Source organism: Alligator sinensis, unplaced genomic scaffold (genome assembly GCF_000455745.1).
Source record: "Alligator sinensis unplaced genomic scaffold, ASM45574v1 scaffold145_2, whole genome shotgun sequence".
NCBI classification, from domain to species: domain Eukaryota; kingdom Metazoa; phylum Chordata; order Crocodylia; family Alligatoridae; genus Alligator; species Alligator sinensis.
In genome coordinates this window covers 2,933,129-2,951,986 of record NW_005841954.1, presented here as the reverse complement: position 1 = coordinate 2,951,986, position 18,858 = coordinate 2,933,129, and the positions used below count along the sequence as shown (strand labels likewise).

Sequence of the window (18,858 nt, the reverse complement as noted above, 5' to 3'; positions counted from 1 at the left end):
ATATCGCCTTTTTAGTAGCAGACTTAATCTATTCAGTGATCTGACTTCATTTTTCTGTTCTTAAATTGTAAACCCTTTGAGCAAAGGCTGTATATTGAACTTGCTCAGTAAAACATCAAGTGCTTTTCTAGTGTAGAATAAATCTTTAATGCTACTTTCTTTTAAATAAATTGATAATGTATTGAAGTTTGGTCCTAAGGCCAATGCTGAAAGTTTTTCTCAAAGGCTCAAGGTAAACTAGTTCTTGTCTGGAAATTCATGCACTAATCCAAACAATTGTTTAAATCACCAACATTGTTCAAAAGAATGGAATTCCACCTCCCGGATACCAGGTACAGTCTCCACTCTCTTCTTGGGCTAGCATGAGAGTATATTCCCTCTATACGTAAAAGGGAAAATGTATTAGATCTCCATTTATTGAAGTCTTATGTATGCAGCACTCCAAACAACTGGTATGGGGGGCAGGGGGGATGAAAGAAGCTTCTCTGTTTTCCATTATTTTAGTACAAATGCTTCATAAGCTTTAGCTTATTTATCCTGTTTAAATTTTTCGTTATTTTAGGGAAGTGACTAAGTAGCAGTTCGTGTCCTCCCGCCCATTAAACTTTTTTCAGTGTGCTTTGATTCTTTCAAAAGAATATTTTCACAAATCTGCTCATTTGCTATATATGGAACTCAAGAGTTTCCCATTTAGACGGGCACATTGAATATCCCTGACACTGTTAGGTATTTTTCACTTTGGCTTTCCAGTTAGTTTATGTAGGAAATTGTCTTTGCCATACAGGAAAACCAAACAAGATAAGATGTAAGGGTAGAGTTTAAGTAGGCTGCAATTCCATTAATTTTTAAGAAATCTCTACCCAGAAATAAATTGTAGAGTTCAGGTTATCCTACCATTTGATGGCTAGACATCTACTTCCAACTCCAATTTATCATGGAAGTCAAGTCCCCTATTGAACAAGTACCTGTACTGGCCAGCTGCCATCTACTAAATTGCAGTAGCTTGAACCCTTCTTATCTAGTTATTGATCCACTTAGACCCTTGACCTGCCTAAAGGCAAATGGGAAAAAAACCAGAGTGAGCAAAAAAAATTCCTTTCTAACCCCAAAAGAGAAAATAAAAGGTTGCTAACGTGGCGGGTTATAGCATTCAGCCCTGTTCTTATCCCAGGTATAAGAGGGCATGGGCTTCTGATCTGGGGCCCTGGGTGAATTGCCACTGCTTATGCATCTCTGGTTCTAGTGCTTTTTCTCTTTTCTCCTTCCACCCAAACCAGAATAGAAGGGGCATCTTAAGATATCCATGATACTTCTCACCAATAAGACAAAATCCTCTCCTGCCTTGTATGTTGTGTGATTTCCTACTGTAATGTACATGTGGTAATATAGCTTGCAAGCACATTTTATTTAAGTTTAAAGAAAATACATAGTTCCTTTGTGGTATAATAATTGTATTTGTTGTCCTTGTCTGTTTAAATCATTTTCTTTTACAAAGTAATTGAATATACACACCTCAGTTTTGCATAGCTCTCTTAATTTAAAATGTCCTGATAGAAAAATCTCATAATCATTCTTATATGAATGCAAGTTTTGTGTGTCCATTTGTCTCTTGAAATCGTGGAGGAAATTGCCATTAATATTGCAACTTTATTTTTAAAAAGTACTTGGGGAATATACTGCACAGTATCTAGAAACAATAACAGGAGCTTCCAAGGAGCTGTTTTGGTAGTCGGTGACCTTATGCATGTTTTGGCTACCCTCTTTTCTTGTAGCAACACAACTCACTCCATATTTGAGGGGTGTGTGAAGCCTGTTGTTGGTCCCTGGAAATTCCTTTACACCAGGGAGCTTCTCATGTATCCAGTTGTTGCATATAGAGCATTTTGTGTGATAGAAAACAACCTGAGCAAAAAGCAGGATTTGTTTCAGAAACTAGAAAACTTAAAATATTTGTTACAGAAGTCCTGAGGGAGGGATTTGCAAAGGTTCAGGCAATGTTAAGCACCCACTTCTCCCTTTGAGCTCTGTCCCTGATTCCCCCATTCTTTTGCTTTATAACATTTCCCTCTTGAACTCCTAGAGAAATCCTTTCTCTGTTACAGTTATGTTACTCAAACAGAAACTTTATTTGTGTTTGAAAATATTAGGTAAGTTTTCAGCGTCATAAAGAATGATTGCTTTGCAGAAATATACATAAGTGAAACATTTCTAATCTTGTTACAGTACTCAGTAATAAGAAAGGAAATGCTGTTTGTTTTAGCATTAACGCCTTCATTTCCTTGCAGGGAATTTCATTATTTTATTGAGCATTTTGTACTTTCTCAACAAGCATCTTTCTTTTTATCTTAAGGTGATGGTATTTGTTCATGCTAGAAATGCCACTGTACGAACTGCTATGGCTCTTCGTGAGAAAGCAAAAAATAATGGACATATTTGCCACTTTTTGCCAACACAAGGACCTGATTATGGGCAAGCTGAAAAACAAGTAAGTGGTTTATTTTTAATGATCTTGCTTCAAGTTCCAAATGGTCTGGGCTTTTTTCTACTGGGAAAATGATGTCTCTTGAGGCACAACGCAGTCGGTGAGGTACACTGTTTTCCTCCCTCTGCCAGGAGGGATGGAAAGACATTTGACTGTACTGAAGTGAGTTGCACTTTGGAAGGAAGTGCATATATGGAGGTTGGCGGAGGTGGGAGGAGTGTCTGGAAATTGCCTTTTTCCCATATCTCATCATGCATAAGAAGCCCTCAAGAAAGGAGATGTGCTGCTTTCTGAAGAGAAAAGATAAGAATTGGTTGTGCTGGAATACCCTACCCTCCTAGCTTCTTTTGGGAGCCTTATATCATTACATGGTTAGGGGAGGATGATAGCTGGCTCCCATGTCTATTTCCCTTTTCCCCATGGTGATTTAATTTTTTCCCATGCCACTTCATTATTTTGCATTTTAAGTTGACCAAGCATTATTTTTTGTAGTTCTGAGAGTAAGCTGTGTTTTGAGGACACTCTGGGTCATTTTTTTGTCATTGGAAAATAGTTTTCTCTTACTGAGACAAATTAACATAGGGGGATGTGGTTGTTTTAATTCTTCAGAGCATCATTGAGGCATAGTTGAGATCATGACTGTGATTCTGAAGTCCATCATTTAAAAATGATAAAGGTATGGCAGGACAGCACTTCACCCTCTCTCTGAAGGAAGGTGTGGCTATCACAACTTCAGCAAGAGCCTAGTTGTGAGTGAAGCTAAAAGGTCCAGAAATCTGGTATTTGAGGTTTTAGCTGGTTGACCTTCTGCCTGTAAGACAGATCTACAAACAAGAACCCCCCTCATATTCCTTAACCCATTTCAGGTCCCTCATGGGGGAGAAAGTTAGAGCACTCAGAGATTAACAAAGTTCTGATTATTGGTTATGTGATGGAGCCTTATAACCTGGCAATAGACCTAATTAAATACCTGGTATAGAAAATGGGCATGGTAAGATTAACTCTTCTCAGAATTTAGTTAATTTGGACCATGTCACTTAAACTTTGTTCCATTGCATCTTACTTTCACCTGTGAGTTCTAAGAATTGGACATTTCTAGCTACAGAAATAGCTTGGATAGATTTGTTTTCTAGGATTCAGCTCAGTAGGCTTTTACTCTAAATGAGTATTGCTCCATTTGCAATTCACAGAGCACATGTCAGTACCATAAAAGTGCACTATAACGCAGTCATTCTCAAGAGACTTAAGGCATCTTTCCATAACTTTTGTGAACTGAGCAGCATTCTATTTCAAAACTAACTGATGTATTACATTCCTCACCTCCTTGTAGAGGAGCAATGGCCAGGCAGGGATGAACCTGAGCCTGTGCTTGATTTAGCACATGCTTGTTTTCTATACAATAGCAGTTATAGATCCACTTTGTTTGTCCAATATAGTTTTCAAAGGATATTTATGGGTATACGTTGTCAGAATTACAAATGTTTTTAGAATAAACTTTATCTTAAAGAGTTTCACTCTATTTTGTGTGAAATTGTCCTGGGGTTATTTATCCTATACTAATTGTACTTTTTAAAATTAGAGACAGCAAATGCTTCATCATTTTCTTTTACCAGTCTTGGTGATAATTGCAGTTTAATCCAGATTGTATCATTATTCATTTGTTTGCTTGTTTGTTTGTTTTAAAAAGTTGCCCTCAACTCCCTTATTGTTTAATTTTTTCAACATTTGTGTTCCAGTTAGTAGATGATTAGTAATTTGTTTTAGCTTAAGGTACATTTTACAAGTTTATATTTAATAAAAGCTAAAAAAGATTATGTTGGATAATGTGTTTATTTTAAAAAATATTATAAATAGCCCATTATAGTCTATCATCAGTACAGGAATATTATTGAAGTGGAACTGTTTTCTGATGCAGATATGTACTATATGTTACAAAGACCACTTTTTTTTTTAACTTAGTCATTAGATTGTGGTTCATCAATGCAGTTAAAGGGAGAACAGTGCAATGATTATGCATTATGTTTCACTTATTAAAAATGAAAGGTATTACACAGACCTTGACACTCTTTAAACCCTGAATACTGTTTTTTGTTAGTCTAAGGCTGGTGTCTAAACTGTAATATAATCAAAAGTTACTGTTCTTATAGAAGTAGGGCCTGTATGTGTATCTGTATTCATGGGTATACAGAGGTGTATGGTAACCATAAAAATTATAAATTCAAAGTAGCAGTGGATGAACTTGAAATGACTGAGTTTGGTTAGAAAACTCAGTTTGGTTCAGTTTGCCTTCTGCTATGTACAGGTGTTACATTTGTACTGGGAAAATTGCCATTCTCCTAGTAGAAATGACAAGTATACAAGTGTTCATTCAATTTCTCCCAGGGGAGACATGCCCTTTCCAGGAAAAAGATTTTCCATGAGCTCCCTAGCAAGAAAAACTCTCTTGCAAGAATAAACATTTGTACACTCCCTCCCCCATCTAATTTAGTAGGCAGTGTTTCCTACCTCTTCCCTAGACTGGCTGGTTTGGGAAACAGGACTAGGGGTTTAGCCCCACTATTCCTCTCCTTTCGTAGACCTGTGCGAGAGGGGACTGGAGCAGTAAAGTAAAGCCCCCTACCTGCTCTTTAAACTGGGGTCCCCGGTGGGGGGGTGGGGGGATGCCTGGCTGTTTGCTGACTGCCTGATGTGATCTCTCCTCTTTTTCCACTCATCCAAATCCAGCCCTTGTGATGACTGTGGATTAGGTCTGGCTGAGCAGAGAAGGACTTTTTCTCAGCTCAGCCAGATTCACCTGTAATCATGGTGGATGGGTCTGGCTGAGTGGGGAACCCCAACTTCTCCACTTATGGAGAGGCACCCCAGATTCCCTGGGGTACCTCTCTGTAACTCCCCCAGCTGAGAGCCCAGTCAGTTGATAGAGTTCCCAGTCATGAGAGTGCAGAGTCCTCTCCTGTGGTTGGGAGCTTCGAACATTGACAGGGCTCCCAGCTGCAGGAGCAAAGATTGCTGGTGCAGGGGGAGCCCAGGAGCATGATCCCAGGCTCCTCCAGCAGCGACAGCATGACATGATGGGATTGCACGTGTCATGGCAAGAGGCACAATCATTTGGGATCACACATCAGATCCCATTGTGCCTTCTTTTTAACATCTGTCACTGGCCTACATAATAAATTTGATTGAAAATATCTTGCAAACCTTATTCACTAGCATGTTTTTCTGTGGAAATCATCACCATATGTTCAACTTATTTGCCGTCATTGTATTGATTTAGTTGAAATGAGCCTATGAGCTTTCTCCATGCTTTAGTGATTAGAGCAGGAAAATTTAGGGACTAGAAGATTTTTAAGTACATTTGAAATGTGTCATTGTGCAGATGGAGTCGCTTGGATTTGGGCAGGTTAAGGTGACCTCAGAGGCATAAATTAACAGTAGTGGATAAAAATATTTAGATAAAAGCATATCTGAATGCTTATTAGGTCCAAATAGCTGCTGTATCTGAAATATAGCATTTTCTGTTTTTGAAGGGCATATGTCCATTCTAGTAAAATATGAGGGTGACACTGAAATAATTAGTGATATCAAATTTCCCTGCTGTTCCTCTATTTTGTAATATATGCATTTGTTTGGACTGAATCCAAACATATATTCTGTATTGGAATTTGGTTTGAGGATTACAGCACCAAGTGTTTATCTGAAAAAATTATTTCAGATAAACTGACTTTGTTTTAAAAGATTTATTTGGAAGTGTTCATACCTAAGTTCTTTAGTTTTTTCTAATAAAGCAAAGATTTCTTTATAGTGATTTAAAATTGAGTAAATCCTTCTATTAAGTTTCATAAGAACTTTTGATTTAATTGACTTTAATCACTGTGTTGTTGTAGTAGGGAAAATTATTTCTTTACTGTTTACTCTGAAAGTTTGAGAACTGTACAGTAGAAAATATAATTGAACTATGGATGTTATTGTGAAGATTCATTTCATGTACTATAATATAACATGAAACTATGGTTTTCATTATATTACCTCAGATTCTTGGGAAACTAAGCTAAACTAGGTACCAACATTTTCTGAAAACAAGGGAAAAAAAGCTTTAAACTAGTTTATTTTGGTGCTCAATAAATTTGAGTCTACAGGACTAGAAATTCTTTGACGTGTGTAAAAAGCTGTCACCATAGGAAGTCTAGTCATTATATTAAAGATATTATTAATCATTTTTGGAAGTGTGGCTGAATATTTGCATTCAGGATTTCATTTTAAAACTCTAATGAATATAGATTGTGATGCATTGTGTCTAAACTTGTAGAATAATATAAAATATCTAACAATATCAGATGGGTTTCTTATTTTAGATGGTATTACCTACTGTGAAAAATGCTAATCAGATTTGCAGTATGTAGCACAGTAAGCAAAGATTTTACTATTAGGGGTTGAGAAGTTGCTTGGTTTTGTTTTTTAAGATAAAAAGAACTGTGTTTAAATTTAAAATATGTAAAGGTGTTAATATAGGAATTTGTATGTATACCCAGTCGTTTCTCTTCCAACTAAAGATATGTAATGGCTCACTCTGCAACCATTGCTCATATAAATAATCCTATGAATATTCCAATTGACTTCATGTAAGAAAAGCAGTTACTTAATGTGAACGTAGGCTGGAGTTTGTATGCTTCCAGGTTATAAATATAAAAATATTTGAAAAATGTGATGTATTAAGTGTTTTACTTTTGCTTATGTGTAGCATTTACTGTAGAGCAGAAAGCAAAGCATGTATATAATTAATTTTATAAAACATACTGTAATTTGATAAATGGTTTCATAAAATGTTCACAAACTTTATAATGTCTGTGGCTAATAATGAAATTAGTTTGCACATTTTACGCTGTCCTAGATTCAAGTGCATTTCTGCATTAACTGTTCTCTCTATTTATGCATATTAGTTTTTATTAGTAGATGAACAAAAGTAATGCACATTTTAACCTAGTTTTATGAGAATAAAATGTAAATTTAATGCAAATTTTTAGGTATTTTGTTGTTTCAGCTCATTGCCTCCATCTTCTTGGAATTGCTGCCTCTATTTTTTTTAGATTTGAAACAAAAGTTGGGAAAGTATCGGAGTGAAACCTAGGCATGTTTTCCTTTCTCTCTCTACTAAAGAGGGTTTGTTTCCTCAGCCAAGAATTAACACGTTTCAATGCACGGTGTCATTTTTCATTCAGTAAATCTTGGATGTAGTATTACATTTTCTATATGTATTCTCTAAAGGTCTAGCCCCTTTCAAAAATATTAGAACTATTTTTTTCTACCTTTTTTTCTTATTTTGTGGGCTCCTTAATAAGGAGATAGGAGAACTTTTCACAAATGCCTGTATCCCATTTTCAGAAGTGACTTCAGTACAAACAGGGCTTAAACCAGCAGTTCTCAACCTTATTAGACTCAAAATTCCCTCACTAGACCAGAGGCACCCCTCAGAAAATGCCAGCTCTTAATTTTCACTCTTTTTTTGACCATGGAAAAATAATAGAGTAATTCTTCTATTGCAGAGAACTCAAACAACAACAGGTCAGAATGTTTTAACACTATGGATTCCTATTTGAAATCTCCAGGTTTATCTTATGACTTATGTTTTTACTCCTAACAGTGCTAACATTGCATGGCATCCTGCCACACCCTCGAAAGGTTGTCAAGGCTGTATAGGGTCCTGCAGCACCTAGGTTGTGAATAACTGATTTAAACATTTTTGAACATTAATGGTGATATAACATAAAAGAGATACAGAAGAAAAAGGAATGTGTTGATACTGAAGTTAGGCATATAAACATTAATGTGAAACCTGTCTGGTGTTTTCATTATGGAATCTGAACACAACTCATAGTGACAATACTACATTATATATATATATAATGTGAAGGGTTGTTGTTGTTTCTTGATCTCTTTCTTTAGCTAAAGCTGTAAACACGTCCCTTTTCTTGTTAGGTGATTTTACAGGGAGATTTAGAGGTAATGTGAATGGTGCAACTATGGAAACTTGACTAATATATCTTACAAGGGAATTTCAGCCAGCAGGTCACTGTGCCATCGTGATCAGCACCACAGCAGTCGACAGAGCTGCAGGTATAGCTGATGTCCTGGGTGCAAAGATGCCCTGATGCACCTTAAATTTCAAGCCTGAGAGCATAAGGAAGGTGTGGCAGATGTTGGCATGAGAAGATAAAAGTGTTAATGGCAGAGTGAAAATATGGAAGGAAACTGAGGGACATAGAATTCTTGAAATAAGCAAGAAGTATGGATAGAAAATACAGCATATTGAAAAGCCTGGGAAATAAGAGGGGGATGAAATGAAATGGTCAAAGAAAGGATAAAGAGAGGTAATTCTGTATTTAGCAGGATCTGAATTTGGTGGTATTACAAGAAGAAGTAACAATGAAGAATATGTGTGAGGAAATAAAAGAAGAAAGAGGTAAGGGTAATATGGTGCAAAAGGAAATGGCCAGCACAGTTTTAAACAAATTTCAGTAGTTTTACAGTCCATTGAGTTCTTTGCATGCATCAGTTCTGCCTATGGTATGGTTATTGCTTAATAGTCAGGAAGTTGTCATCATAACATGTCTACAAGTGTATGCTTTTAACACTACTGTGCAAAAAATACACCATATCTTAATCAATTAATTAAGCATTTTCATATTGAGATACCACCAAGTATGTGCTTAGATAGTTTAGTAGTTGAGTATGATATAAAAAAACAAAAATACAGGATGAAATTCTGTTCTTGAAGTTAATGGCAAAACTCCTATTTACTTCAATAGGTAGAATATTTTACCCAGAGACCTTTTCTACTACCCTTCTGTCATCTTTTAGCATTCACTTAGCCATTGGACCTACGTGATTTCTCTTCTAGTTACTGTGAAAATTACAGATCCTTGTTTCTGAGACCTGATAAATATTCAGCATTAATCCTATAAGTATTTAAAATATAAGGCAATCTATTGTTTATTCCATAATGAAAAGAACCTTTTAATCATCAGCAAAAAAATTTATCAAAGCATGCATGTGTATAATGAAATAAGCTTGGCAAACTATACATTTTTAAACCAAGTATTTATTTTTATGTGTACTCCAAAGTTTGTGATTCAGATAACATTTCTCAATGAAGGCAGCAAATTAAACTGCATCAGCAAGCATCAATAATAAAACAACACACCATGTTAACAACCTGTACTATTTTGTACAGTGATTATGGTTAAAATATTGCTAAGCCTTATACACACATGAACATTTTTGGTGATAACCAGTTCTCTTTTGATGAGTTATTAAAACTGCTAGGGTACACTCAACATTTTCTTTCCTTCCTTTTAGTGGTAAATATCTTTTAAAAATATGATAGAATTCTCTGACTACAGTATTAACTGTTAAAAAAGCACATTTCTCATTCTATCTTTGTGACTTCATATGCCATTGTTCACATTGCTGCAAAGTAATGGCATTTATTTTAGCTATTTGTGCTTTATAAGAAATTATATGATTAGCTATTTCTGTAACATGCATTTCTATGGATACTCATAGATATTTTTGTAGTACCCACTAGCCTCAGCCATTGTACCACACAGAACAAGATATTGTACCACACAGAACAAAAATGATTTTATTGTCCAAAGAGCCTAATAATATTTCTGGATTTTAAAAAGATTCAGTGCTATTGGATTTTTTGCCCCCCTTTGCCTTTAAATTGTTCTCCATTGGCTGTTCGTTCTCAGCTACATGTGAAGGTTTAATCGGACTTGCAAGGAGATGGGGATGAAGATAGAGAAAACATTGCACTGCATCAGTGTCTGGGACATCCTTACCAGTAGATGGAGTTGTGTGAAAGGAAAAATATAGTTATTGATGCCATCTTCCCACTGAGACCTCTGCCTCAGAGTTATTGTCCCCTTTGAGTCCAAGGAAATTGGGCTTCCTTGGAGCCAGTATCACTTTTATAGCCTGTAAAATGAAATCATACAAATGCGAATTTAACAGAGAAAGTGCAACACCTTGTACACAGAAACCATAATAAGAATTTCTGCTATCAGCTGGCACCTTTTCAGCTGGAAGGAAACAGAAGGAGGGAGAGTTTATTAGTCAATCACAGGATGGCTCTGAGCCATTAGTGGAATTCTGTCATTAAAAATGCAGATATGAAGCTCAAATTTATTGGGCTAGAAACAGAGAAATATAAAACACCCTAGTATGTCCTTTGGAACAATGGACACAGTTCTGGTTACCCATGTTGAGGGAAGAATTCAAACCAAAACAGGTACAGAAAAGAGCTGGTAGGACAATTGAAAGGCTGTCTGGTGGGGATACTCTAATACCATAGATGCTTTATTCTAACAAGACAATAACTGAGAGACTGCCTGCTGTCAGTAAGTTTATAATGGGATACAACACCTGGGAGAGAAAAGACCTACTGAAACAAAAGGTCAATGTTGGCATAAGAGCAAAAGAATATAAACTGGCGATGGATAAAATTAGGCTTAAATTAGAAGAACAACAACAGTGAGGTTCTCAAGCAAGAGTCTTGTAATAGTTGATATAGTTTTACGATGAAGTTTGATGTTGTTGGGTTTATATGTTATTGTCTCTAATAGCATGGAATTGGACTTGACCTCAGGAAGTATGTTCCAGTCCAGTCCTGTGCTCCTAAGTAATCTAACCTTCAACTGTAAGCATTTAAGTCAATGTTTATCCAACTGGTAGATGGCAAAGAGAGACTGCCACAAGGCACTGCTTCCACTTCCTTGATTCTGACTGCATCTAAAGGTAGGCCACACCTTTGTATCAAATAAAAAACAAAAAGAAAAAGAGAGGAAGAGAAGCTATAAAAGCAGTTTGAAGCAAGTAGGAGTGACAGTTTAGCTGTCTCCATTAGAAGCAAAACATAGGAAAAAGATGGGAAGCAATATCTGCCTTAGGGAAAGGATGTTCCCAGGGAACCAGAAATTGAAATCTCCAAACCAGAAGGGACTGATACAAAGAAATAAGGCAGGGAAATGCAAAGGGCTACATGAGAAGGAAGGGACCTAGTAGTAAGGAAGCATGCAAAGAGAAACAGAGCAGCAAAAATAGATGGGAGTAGGCATGAGAAATGGAATGGAATAATAAACAGAGTTTCTTAGATTATCTTTTCTTTTCAAAGAGGACAAAGCATTTATTGCATCAGTCTCAAAGGGTAGTAATCAACGGTTTGATGTCTAGTTGGCAGCTGTTATCAAGTGGAGTGCCCCAGGGATCAGTCCTGGATCCAAGTTTGTTCAATATCTTCATTAACAATCTGGAAGATGGGATGGAGTACACCCTCAGCAAGTTTGCAGATGACACCCAGCTGGATAGAGTAGTAGATAGGCCAGAGGGTAGGGTAGGATTTGGAGAGACCTTGACAAATTGGAGGATTGGACTAAAAGAAATCTCATGAGGTTCAATAAATAAAAGTGCAAAGTCCTACACTTAGGATGGAACAGTCCTGCAGACTTGTACAGGCTGGGGACTGACCGGCTAAGCACTGGCTCTGCAGAAAATACCTAGGGGTTACAGTGGGCAATAAACTGAATATTAGCCAACAGTGTGCCCTTGTTGTGAAGAAGGTTAATAGCATACTGGGCTGCATTCATACAAGCATTGCTAGGAGATCAAGAGAAGTGATTATTCCCCTTTATTCAGCACTGAAGAGACCACATCTAGAGTACTGTGTCCAGTTTTGGGCCCCTCACTACAGAAATGGATGCGGACAAATCAGAGAGAATTCAGCAGAGGGCTATGGAAATGGTGAGGGAGATGAGGCATATGACTTCTGAGGAGAGCCTGAGGGAACTGGGCTTATTTAGTCTGGAGAAGAGAAGACTGAGAGGATTTAACAGCAGCCATCAATAACTGAAGGCTATTTCCAAAGAGGATGGAGCTAGACTGTTCTCAGTGGTGGCAGATGACACAACAAGGAGCAATGGTATAAAGTTGCAGCAAGCGAAGTTTAGGTTAGATATTAAAAAGAACTTTCTCACAAAGATGTTGGTAGAGCATTGAAACGGGTTACCCAGAGAAGTTGTAGAATCTCCATCTTTGGAGGTTTTTAGGACCTGGGTAGACAAAGCCTTGAGTGGTATGATTTAGTTGGAGATAGACTAGCTGATTTTCTGAGGTTCCTTCCACCTCTAATTTTCTATGATTCTGTTTTCTTAATGTGACTTTATTATGTACAAACACTAACTGTTTGACACAGTAATGAATAGAACTATTGAGGTATTCCACGTGACCAGGAATAAGGCAAAAAGTGGTTCAGAAGACATGCCGTTAAATGCGTCTCACACTGTGACATAATTTGGAAACCCCTTGGTTATATGAGTTTATTTTACATTATCAAAATAACTCTCTGCTGTGTAAAGCTAAATCTATATTGAATCATGCTAACACTGGCATACATGACATTAGTAAAGAACTTAAGTGTATAGACAGATGTAAGAAATGTAGCGATATCAAATGGTACTGGTAGAAGTTGTTGTGATGGAACTGTTATATAAGAATGATTCTTCAAGAATGCAAGTGTAACTAAAACACTCCAAATTTAACCCTCCTCAGTCAGGGTGGTTTAGCTAATTTTTATCAGGACAAGATCATACAGTTAGTTATATTGTAATATCCCATGTGCATTCTTGAGTGGCAGTTCCCCTCCGCTTTCAGAGAAGCTAAAATGTACATTTGTCAATAACAGTATTCCAGCAATATTTGTAGCCCATCAAAAGAGTTATCTGGAAGAAAATCTTGTCAATCAAATTTATAATTTTTTATAAGATTAGAGGCTTGTTTGACACAGGCAATTAACCTAATATACTTCCATAAGGACTCTGACTATTGTATGAGATCCTGAGTAAAAACCTATCACTCTGCAAAATCAATGTAACACACATGTAGTGAATTAAAATGGCTAAGGGATAGATTTTAAAAGGTTGTGTAAATGAAGACTTATCATCCAGTGATAAGAGATTCTAATGAAGTTGCATATATGTGTGTTTTTGACCCAGTACTTTTCAATATATTGATCAGTGATCTGAAATAAAAATAAAATTATTAATGGTTACATTTGCAGATGAGATGCATATTGGTGCAACTGGAAGTTAATATAAGGATGGGTCAGTGCTACAAAATCACATTGATCAAGTTCAAGGTTATATAGAAACTATATATAGATTGGCAAATATACCCTACAGTGAACAGCTCAAGAGTCTTGGAGTTGGATCCAGATGGGTACACAAGGGCTGAGTATAGACAGAGAAAAAAGCCTAAGACTGAATAGATTCAATCTTTGCAAGTTAGTCTAAGCGGCTGTGTAAATTGAACCAATAAGCAAGTGAACAGACATTCACTTTTTGATTCCAGAAAAGCACTTTTGATTCCAGACCAGAAGCTAGGAGGTGCTATAGCACACCTTCCTGCCCAGCTGGAGCAAACAGCTTGGGCCAAGGCTAGTCTGCCCATCCTATGGGGGTGGGGGTTTTGCAGGGGAGGTGCAAAGCAATCTGGGATGCGAGGGGACTGTGAGTTAACTTAAATCTAGAGGGGATCTGGGACAGAAGTTCAATAAACCGATTTAACCTAAATCAGTTAAGACTGATGCTACATCCATCCAGGTTTATCTTAAACTGGTTTTGGCCATTTTGAAAGCAGTTTATGTGCATTGAACTTCTGTTGTGTTACAGATTTGAAGCAGTTTCCGATCACTTATACTGGTTTGTGTGTAGGTCTGTATTCAGACTGTTTATGGTTTATTCCTGTCCCTAGGCAAAGTGTCTAAACATAAGTGAAATATAGGCACATAAATCATTAAAAGTTATTGACAACACCCCTGTTCCAGTAGCTACAAAATTATTAGCAACTACATTTTGCGTTGCCGAGATCCAAAATGTAGGTACTGAAATTTAAACTACTGTGCATGGAGAGAAACTTCTTAGTCCATGCACCTAGGAATTTAACTTCAAGAAGTTTCCTGTGATTGAGAAGCCTGCTGAGGGTCCTGTTGATCACTCTTAATGCACACCCATAGTACAAAGCACAATTTTCATCCAAAAACACAGCTGGATGAAGTAACGATGGTAGTCAGAGACTTAGGGTATGTACAGGTGCTATTTAGATTGACTCAGCCAGGGTTCACTTGATCTAAATGCCCAATCATGCAGGCATTCAAAGGGCTTAAGTCACCCAAAAATGACATGCCCCATCTAACTTACTTCACCGCAGGAGGTACACAAGCTTAGATCAAGATCAGCTTAACCTGATCTCCTGAACATCTGCACATGTTTGTGGTGCAGCCCTGAGGCTGGGAAAGCCCATCTGCTTGTCCCAGCCCTGGGGCTATGCTATGCTCTCATGCCCATACCCTGACTAAGCTATTTTTAGCCCTCTGAATCGCCAACCAACTGGGCAACCCCCGCAGACCCACCAACCCCACCCACAGATCTTCCAGCCCCCTTTTCCAATCCCACCCATCCCTGCCTGGACCCTGAGTTACTCTTACATCAGGTTCCCAGTGTGGCTGTTAGGGCTGGAGAATGGCTACATTCATGGCTCCCAGTTTGTTTATGTGGCTTAAAGTAAACCATGTAAACATAGACCAGTTGCAGAGAACAACTGTAATCACCCACTGGTTCTAGAACATGTTCAGTAGTATGGATTTGAATCTCTTTAAGGTGAGGAGGACTGGAACACAAGGCTACAGGACGAGCATGCTAACCAACAGTCTGTTACAAAAATGTGCTTGTTTATATAGCACAATTCCCTGCCTTAGTTAGGCAGTACAGTAACATTAACAGATGAGATGCTCGTTAGTCGGATGGGAAAGTAGACAGTTGTCTACAAAAGAGGACTCCACACTGGATCTGAGTGGTTGAAATAATCTAATGTGCAGCCATAAATCAGGTGCTTAAGGCTTCAGATGGAGTTCAGATAGACCCCTGTGCTTAGCATATCCTATTGGGTAGCAACCAGGTTCTCTGAATGACACTTTTGAGATGCCTGATCTCTTCAATTGACCCTCAGTGTGCTGAAGTACCCTAGTACCTTTTAAATCACCCTCTTGGATCAGACACTTAAGGGCGTGTCCAGACGAGTGTGGAGATGCAGTATGTGGCACCACAGATGCTGCACATGCAGGCTTTTGCCATGCTGCATATTTGCAGTACGGGGCAGGGGGGATTCACCCCAGGAAAACCTGGGGTCAAAAAAAAACCCGTGCCTAAAAAAAAATGGGCTGGTGCATGTAGTGGCAGCACATGCCACCCAAAACCAGATCCTGGACAGCCGGAGTCGCACTCTAGTTGCCGGCCAGGCCCTGCTGCAGGATTGCCACTGCTGCAGCTCCTGGAGAATCCCAGGACCCCAGGTAAGGCTGCTGGGGCCAGCACAGTTGCTGGCCTCAGCCTCCCCTATTCCAACCGGAGCAACACACAGTATGCCAGAGCATGTGTGGCATAGGTGTTCCTCGGGGATAAGTAGCAGTGGCACACATTGTGGCACTTCTGTTTGTCCCAGGGAAATGCATATTCCCACTTGTTTGACACACCCTAGAGATCAATTTGGATTTTTCTGTCAGACTACTGAGTTTATGCAAGGTGAAAAGAAGAGGTGACTTGCTCATAGCCTGTCAATGCCTACACTGATAGTAGAAAGCTCTTTAATTTAGCAGACAAAAGTATAGCAGGGTATGAACTAAAGATTGACAGATGCAAAGAAAAAAAAGCGGGGGGCCTTTTTATCAGCATAGTTGATTAATTAGAAAACTTTACCTAGGGGTGCAATAGATCCTCATTAGGATGAGGAGTAGAAGTTAGAAGGACTCTGTCTGAATGCAGGAATCTGTCCATGTCCATCGTATTGCAAGAAGGTAGTGCTTTGTTGGTTATAGTAATTTAAGATATTTATTTTAAGTTATCTCATCCAATGACATTCACATGTGCTCATTATTAACCTGATACAACCAGTCTAAGCCCCTTGTGATGCCATCAGAGCTTCATTTGCCATTTTCCTGCCAAAAATATTTATACATTTATTTTTTTTATATATTTTTGTACAAAACAATGTTTTTTAGTACTATTGTCAAAATATCCATTCTTTCCTATAATTAAATATGGAAGATTCAGCTTGTTAATGAAACAATGCAGAAGAAAGGATGGGGGGGTAGAGAGGGGATAGGAATATATTTGGTTGTTTGTTTTTTTTTAAATCCAATTTGATTTGAAGGACATCTTAGTTCTTCAGTTCTTTTTCAGTCATTCAGCACGTGCCTGAAATGATATACTAATCACTCAACTTCCTGTCCAGATATAACAGCTATAGGTGAGACCTTCTGAAGGATATCAGAGAAACTAGAAAAAGAACAGTTTTAGTATTGTATCTTTTACACACCTTTAAAACTTGAAAGGAATCCCACTAATCCTGTTAATTATCTCCCAAATGTTTTTTAAATTGGAAAATGAATTTTTAGAGAACATTCATCAAATATTTGATATATAATCATTTGCTTGACATTTAATTATTTCAGAGCAAATCCTCGTTTTATTTTTGTTTTATTAATAATATGTCCAATATTTGATATGTTATTAAAAAACTATAAAAATAAAATGAGGAGTTTTATTCAAATACATTAGGCTGTATTAAATGTCAAATATACATTGAATATTTGAAGATCCTTATTTGTTTTATAATTACAACAATTTTCTTTTGTATTACTAAAAATGTTTTAGAGTTAATATTTTTTCCCTCTGTCTCTCAAAATGGGATGGGATAGAAACTTTTAATTTTTTTTTTTTTTTTTTTTTTTACAGGATACATTATACTATAATAAAATTGAAAGGCCAGGCAAAAAGAGTATAATGTGAAGTAGTCCTACAAGTACATGCTTGGGAGAAAAAAAAATTCTGTAGAGAATAGCCCTACTGTTTTAATTAATCTAATACTGCCAGGGTTTTCAGCACTGTACAGTGAGTATTTAGATTTTCAGGAGACCCATTTTAAATAGGAAAAGACTTAGATATATTCATAAAGTTAAAAGCAACAACAACAAATTGCCTTTGTTTTTTAATAGAAGTGCTTCAATATTTTAGACTTACTTGTCAACCAACATCATAACTAATATAATAAACTAGAAAAAAAATACTACATAGACATTATTAAATGGCTATAGTTACATTTAAAACAAACTTTTATGCAACTTTTTCATACAAAGTAGTACTCGTAATAATCAGGAAACACTAAGTGAGCATGCCCGTCTTTCTATTTATTCATAATATATCCAGAGTCCAGAGCTTAGCTACAAAACATGCAATGGCTTGGGATATTCTTACCTTCAGTTAGTCCTTAAGTAGATTAGTGATCACTTTATCTTTATCCCATATGATAAAAATAGATTGATTTCCATAAAGTTGTCAGATGATCAAGAAGGACCTATCAGTTCCCAGATTTCATATATCCTTTCTGATGAGAATGTACTGGCATTTAGGAGGTGGCAGTTCTCATTTGTAAACTTAATACTAGAGGTGCACCGATACATTAGTCCATATTGGATCGGCACCAATAAAATGAAAATGGACATTATTGGCAATCAGCTTTTTTTGGCTGATGTGGCCAATAAAGTCACCAATAAAAGCTGTGTATATGCACAGCTGCAGCATGCACCCGGCCAGCCTAGCAGCTTGGAGAGCAGCATCTGGCTGGTAAATCTATTGGGGGAAGGGGGTGAGGAAAGGAAAAGGGGGTGGGGCAGATTGAGGCCCCTGCGGTGAGGGAGGGAGTGGGGCTGGGGCTGGGGCTAGGCATGGGACAGAGTCACAAGGAGCTAGTCTGGGGGCCAGTGGAAGGAGGGGGATGGCACCCACAGCTGCATGCACCCCTGGGGGAGCCATGGGAGCATGTTCCCCCTGGATCTGCATGTGGGGCAAGGGTGGGCTGCCAATGTGGGCTGGGGTCAGGGATACCATTGGGCTCTTCCCAGCAGGGGGGCTGGGGCAGAGCTGCGCCTGGGGCGGGAGGCAGAAGTGGCACTGGGAGGAGGGGCTACTGCCATAGCATGCATCTTATGCACCAGGGGCATGCTTCTTATGCAGAGGACTCATGCTAAATGGAGGGAGGGAAGGAGCTTGACCTGCTGACGTGGAAGCAGCAATGGAAGGCTCACATTGCTGGTCAGTGAGGGGGGCTTCATGCAGCGGGGTTACATGGAGGCTGTGTAGTTCCCATGCTGCAGCCACCATTCCAGAGTACATCCCAGGGCTGATAACCTGTGCAACCCCCAGCTGCTCTGAAGTTGTACAGTCCTGCATTAGAACAGGCCCTTGCATGGAATGGTTTGGATGTTCCTG

General features: G+C 38.1%; 1 protein-coding gene across 6 annotated transcripts in view; it reads left to right on the top strand.

The window, feature by feature from the left end:
• The window catches only part of ASCC3 (activating signal cointegrator 1 complex subunit 3), a 567,052-nt gene that overhangs the window by 304,312 nt on the left and 243,882 nt on the right, over positions 1 to 18,858 (top strand). For 5 of the 6 annotated variants that reach the window (XR_003093256.1, XM_006020463.3, XM_025200058.1 and 2 more), the window contains exon 14: positions 2,351 to 2,485. Coding sequence is in view for 4 of the 6 variants with exons in the window: in XM_006020463.3 (XP_006020525.1) it covers positions 2,351 to 2,485 (135 nt within the window). In the remaining 2 variants the exon portion in view is untranslated. Of the gene's footprint in view, positions 1 to 2,350; positions 2,486 to 18,858 lie in introns of those variants that run through there. The other variant, XM_025200062.1, reaches the window with a different exon arrangement.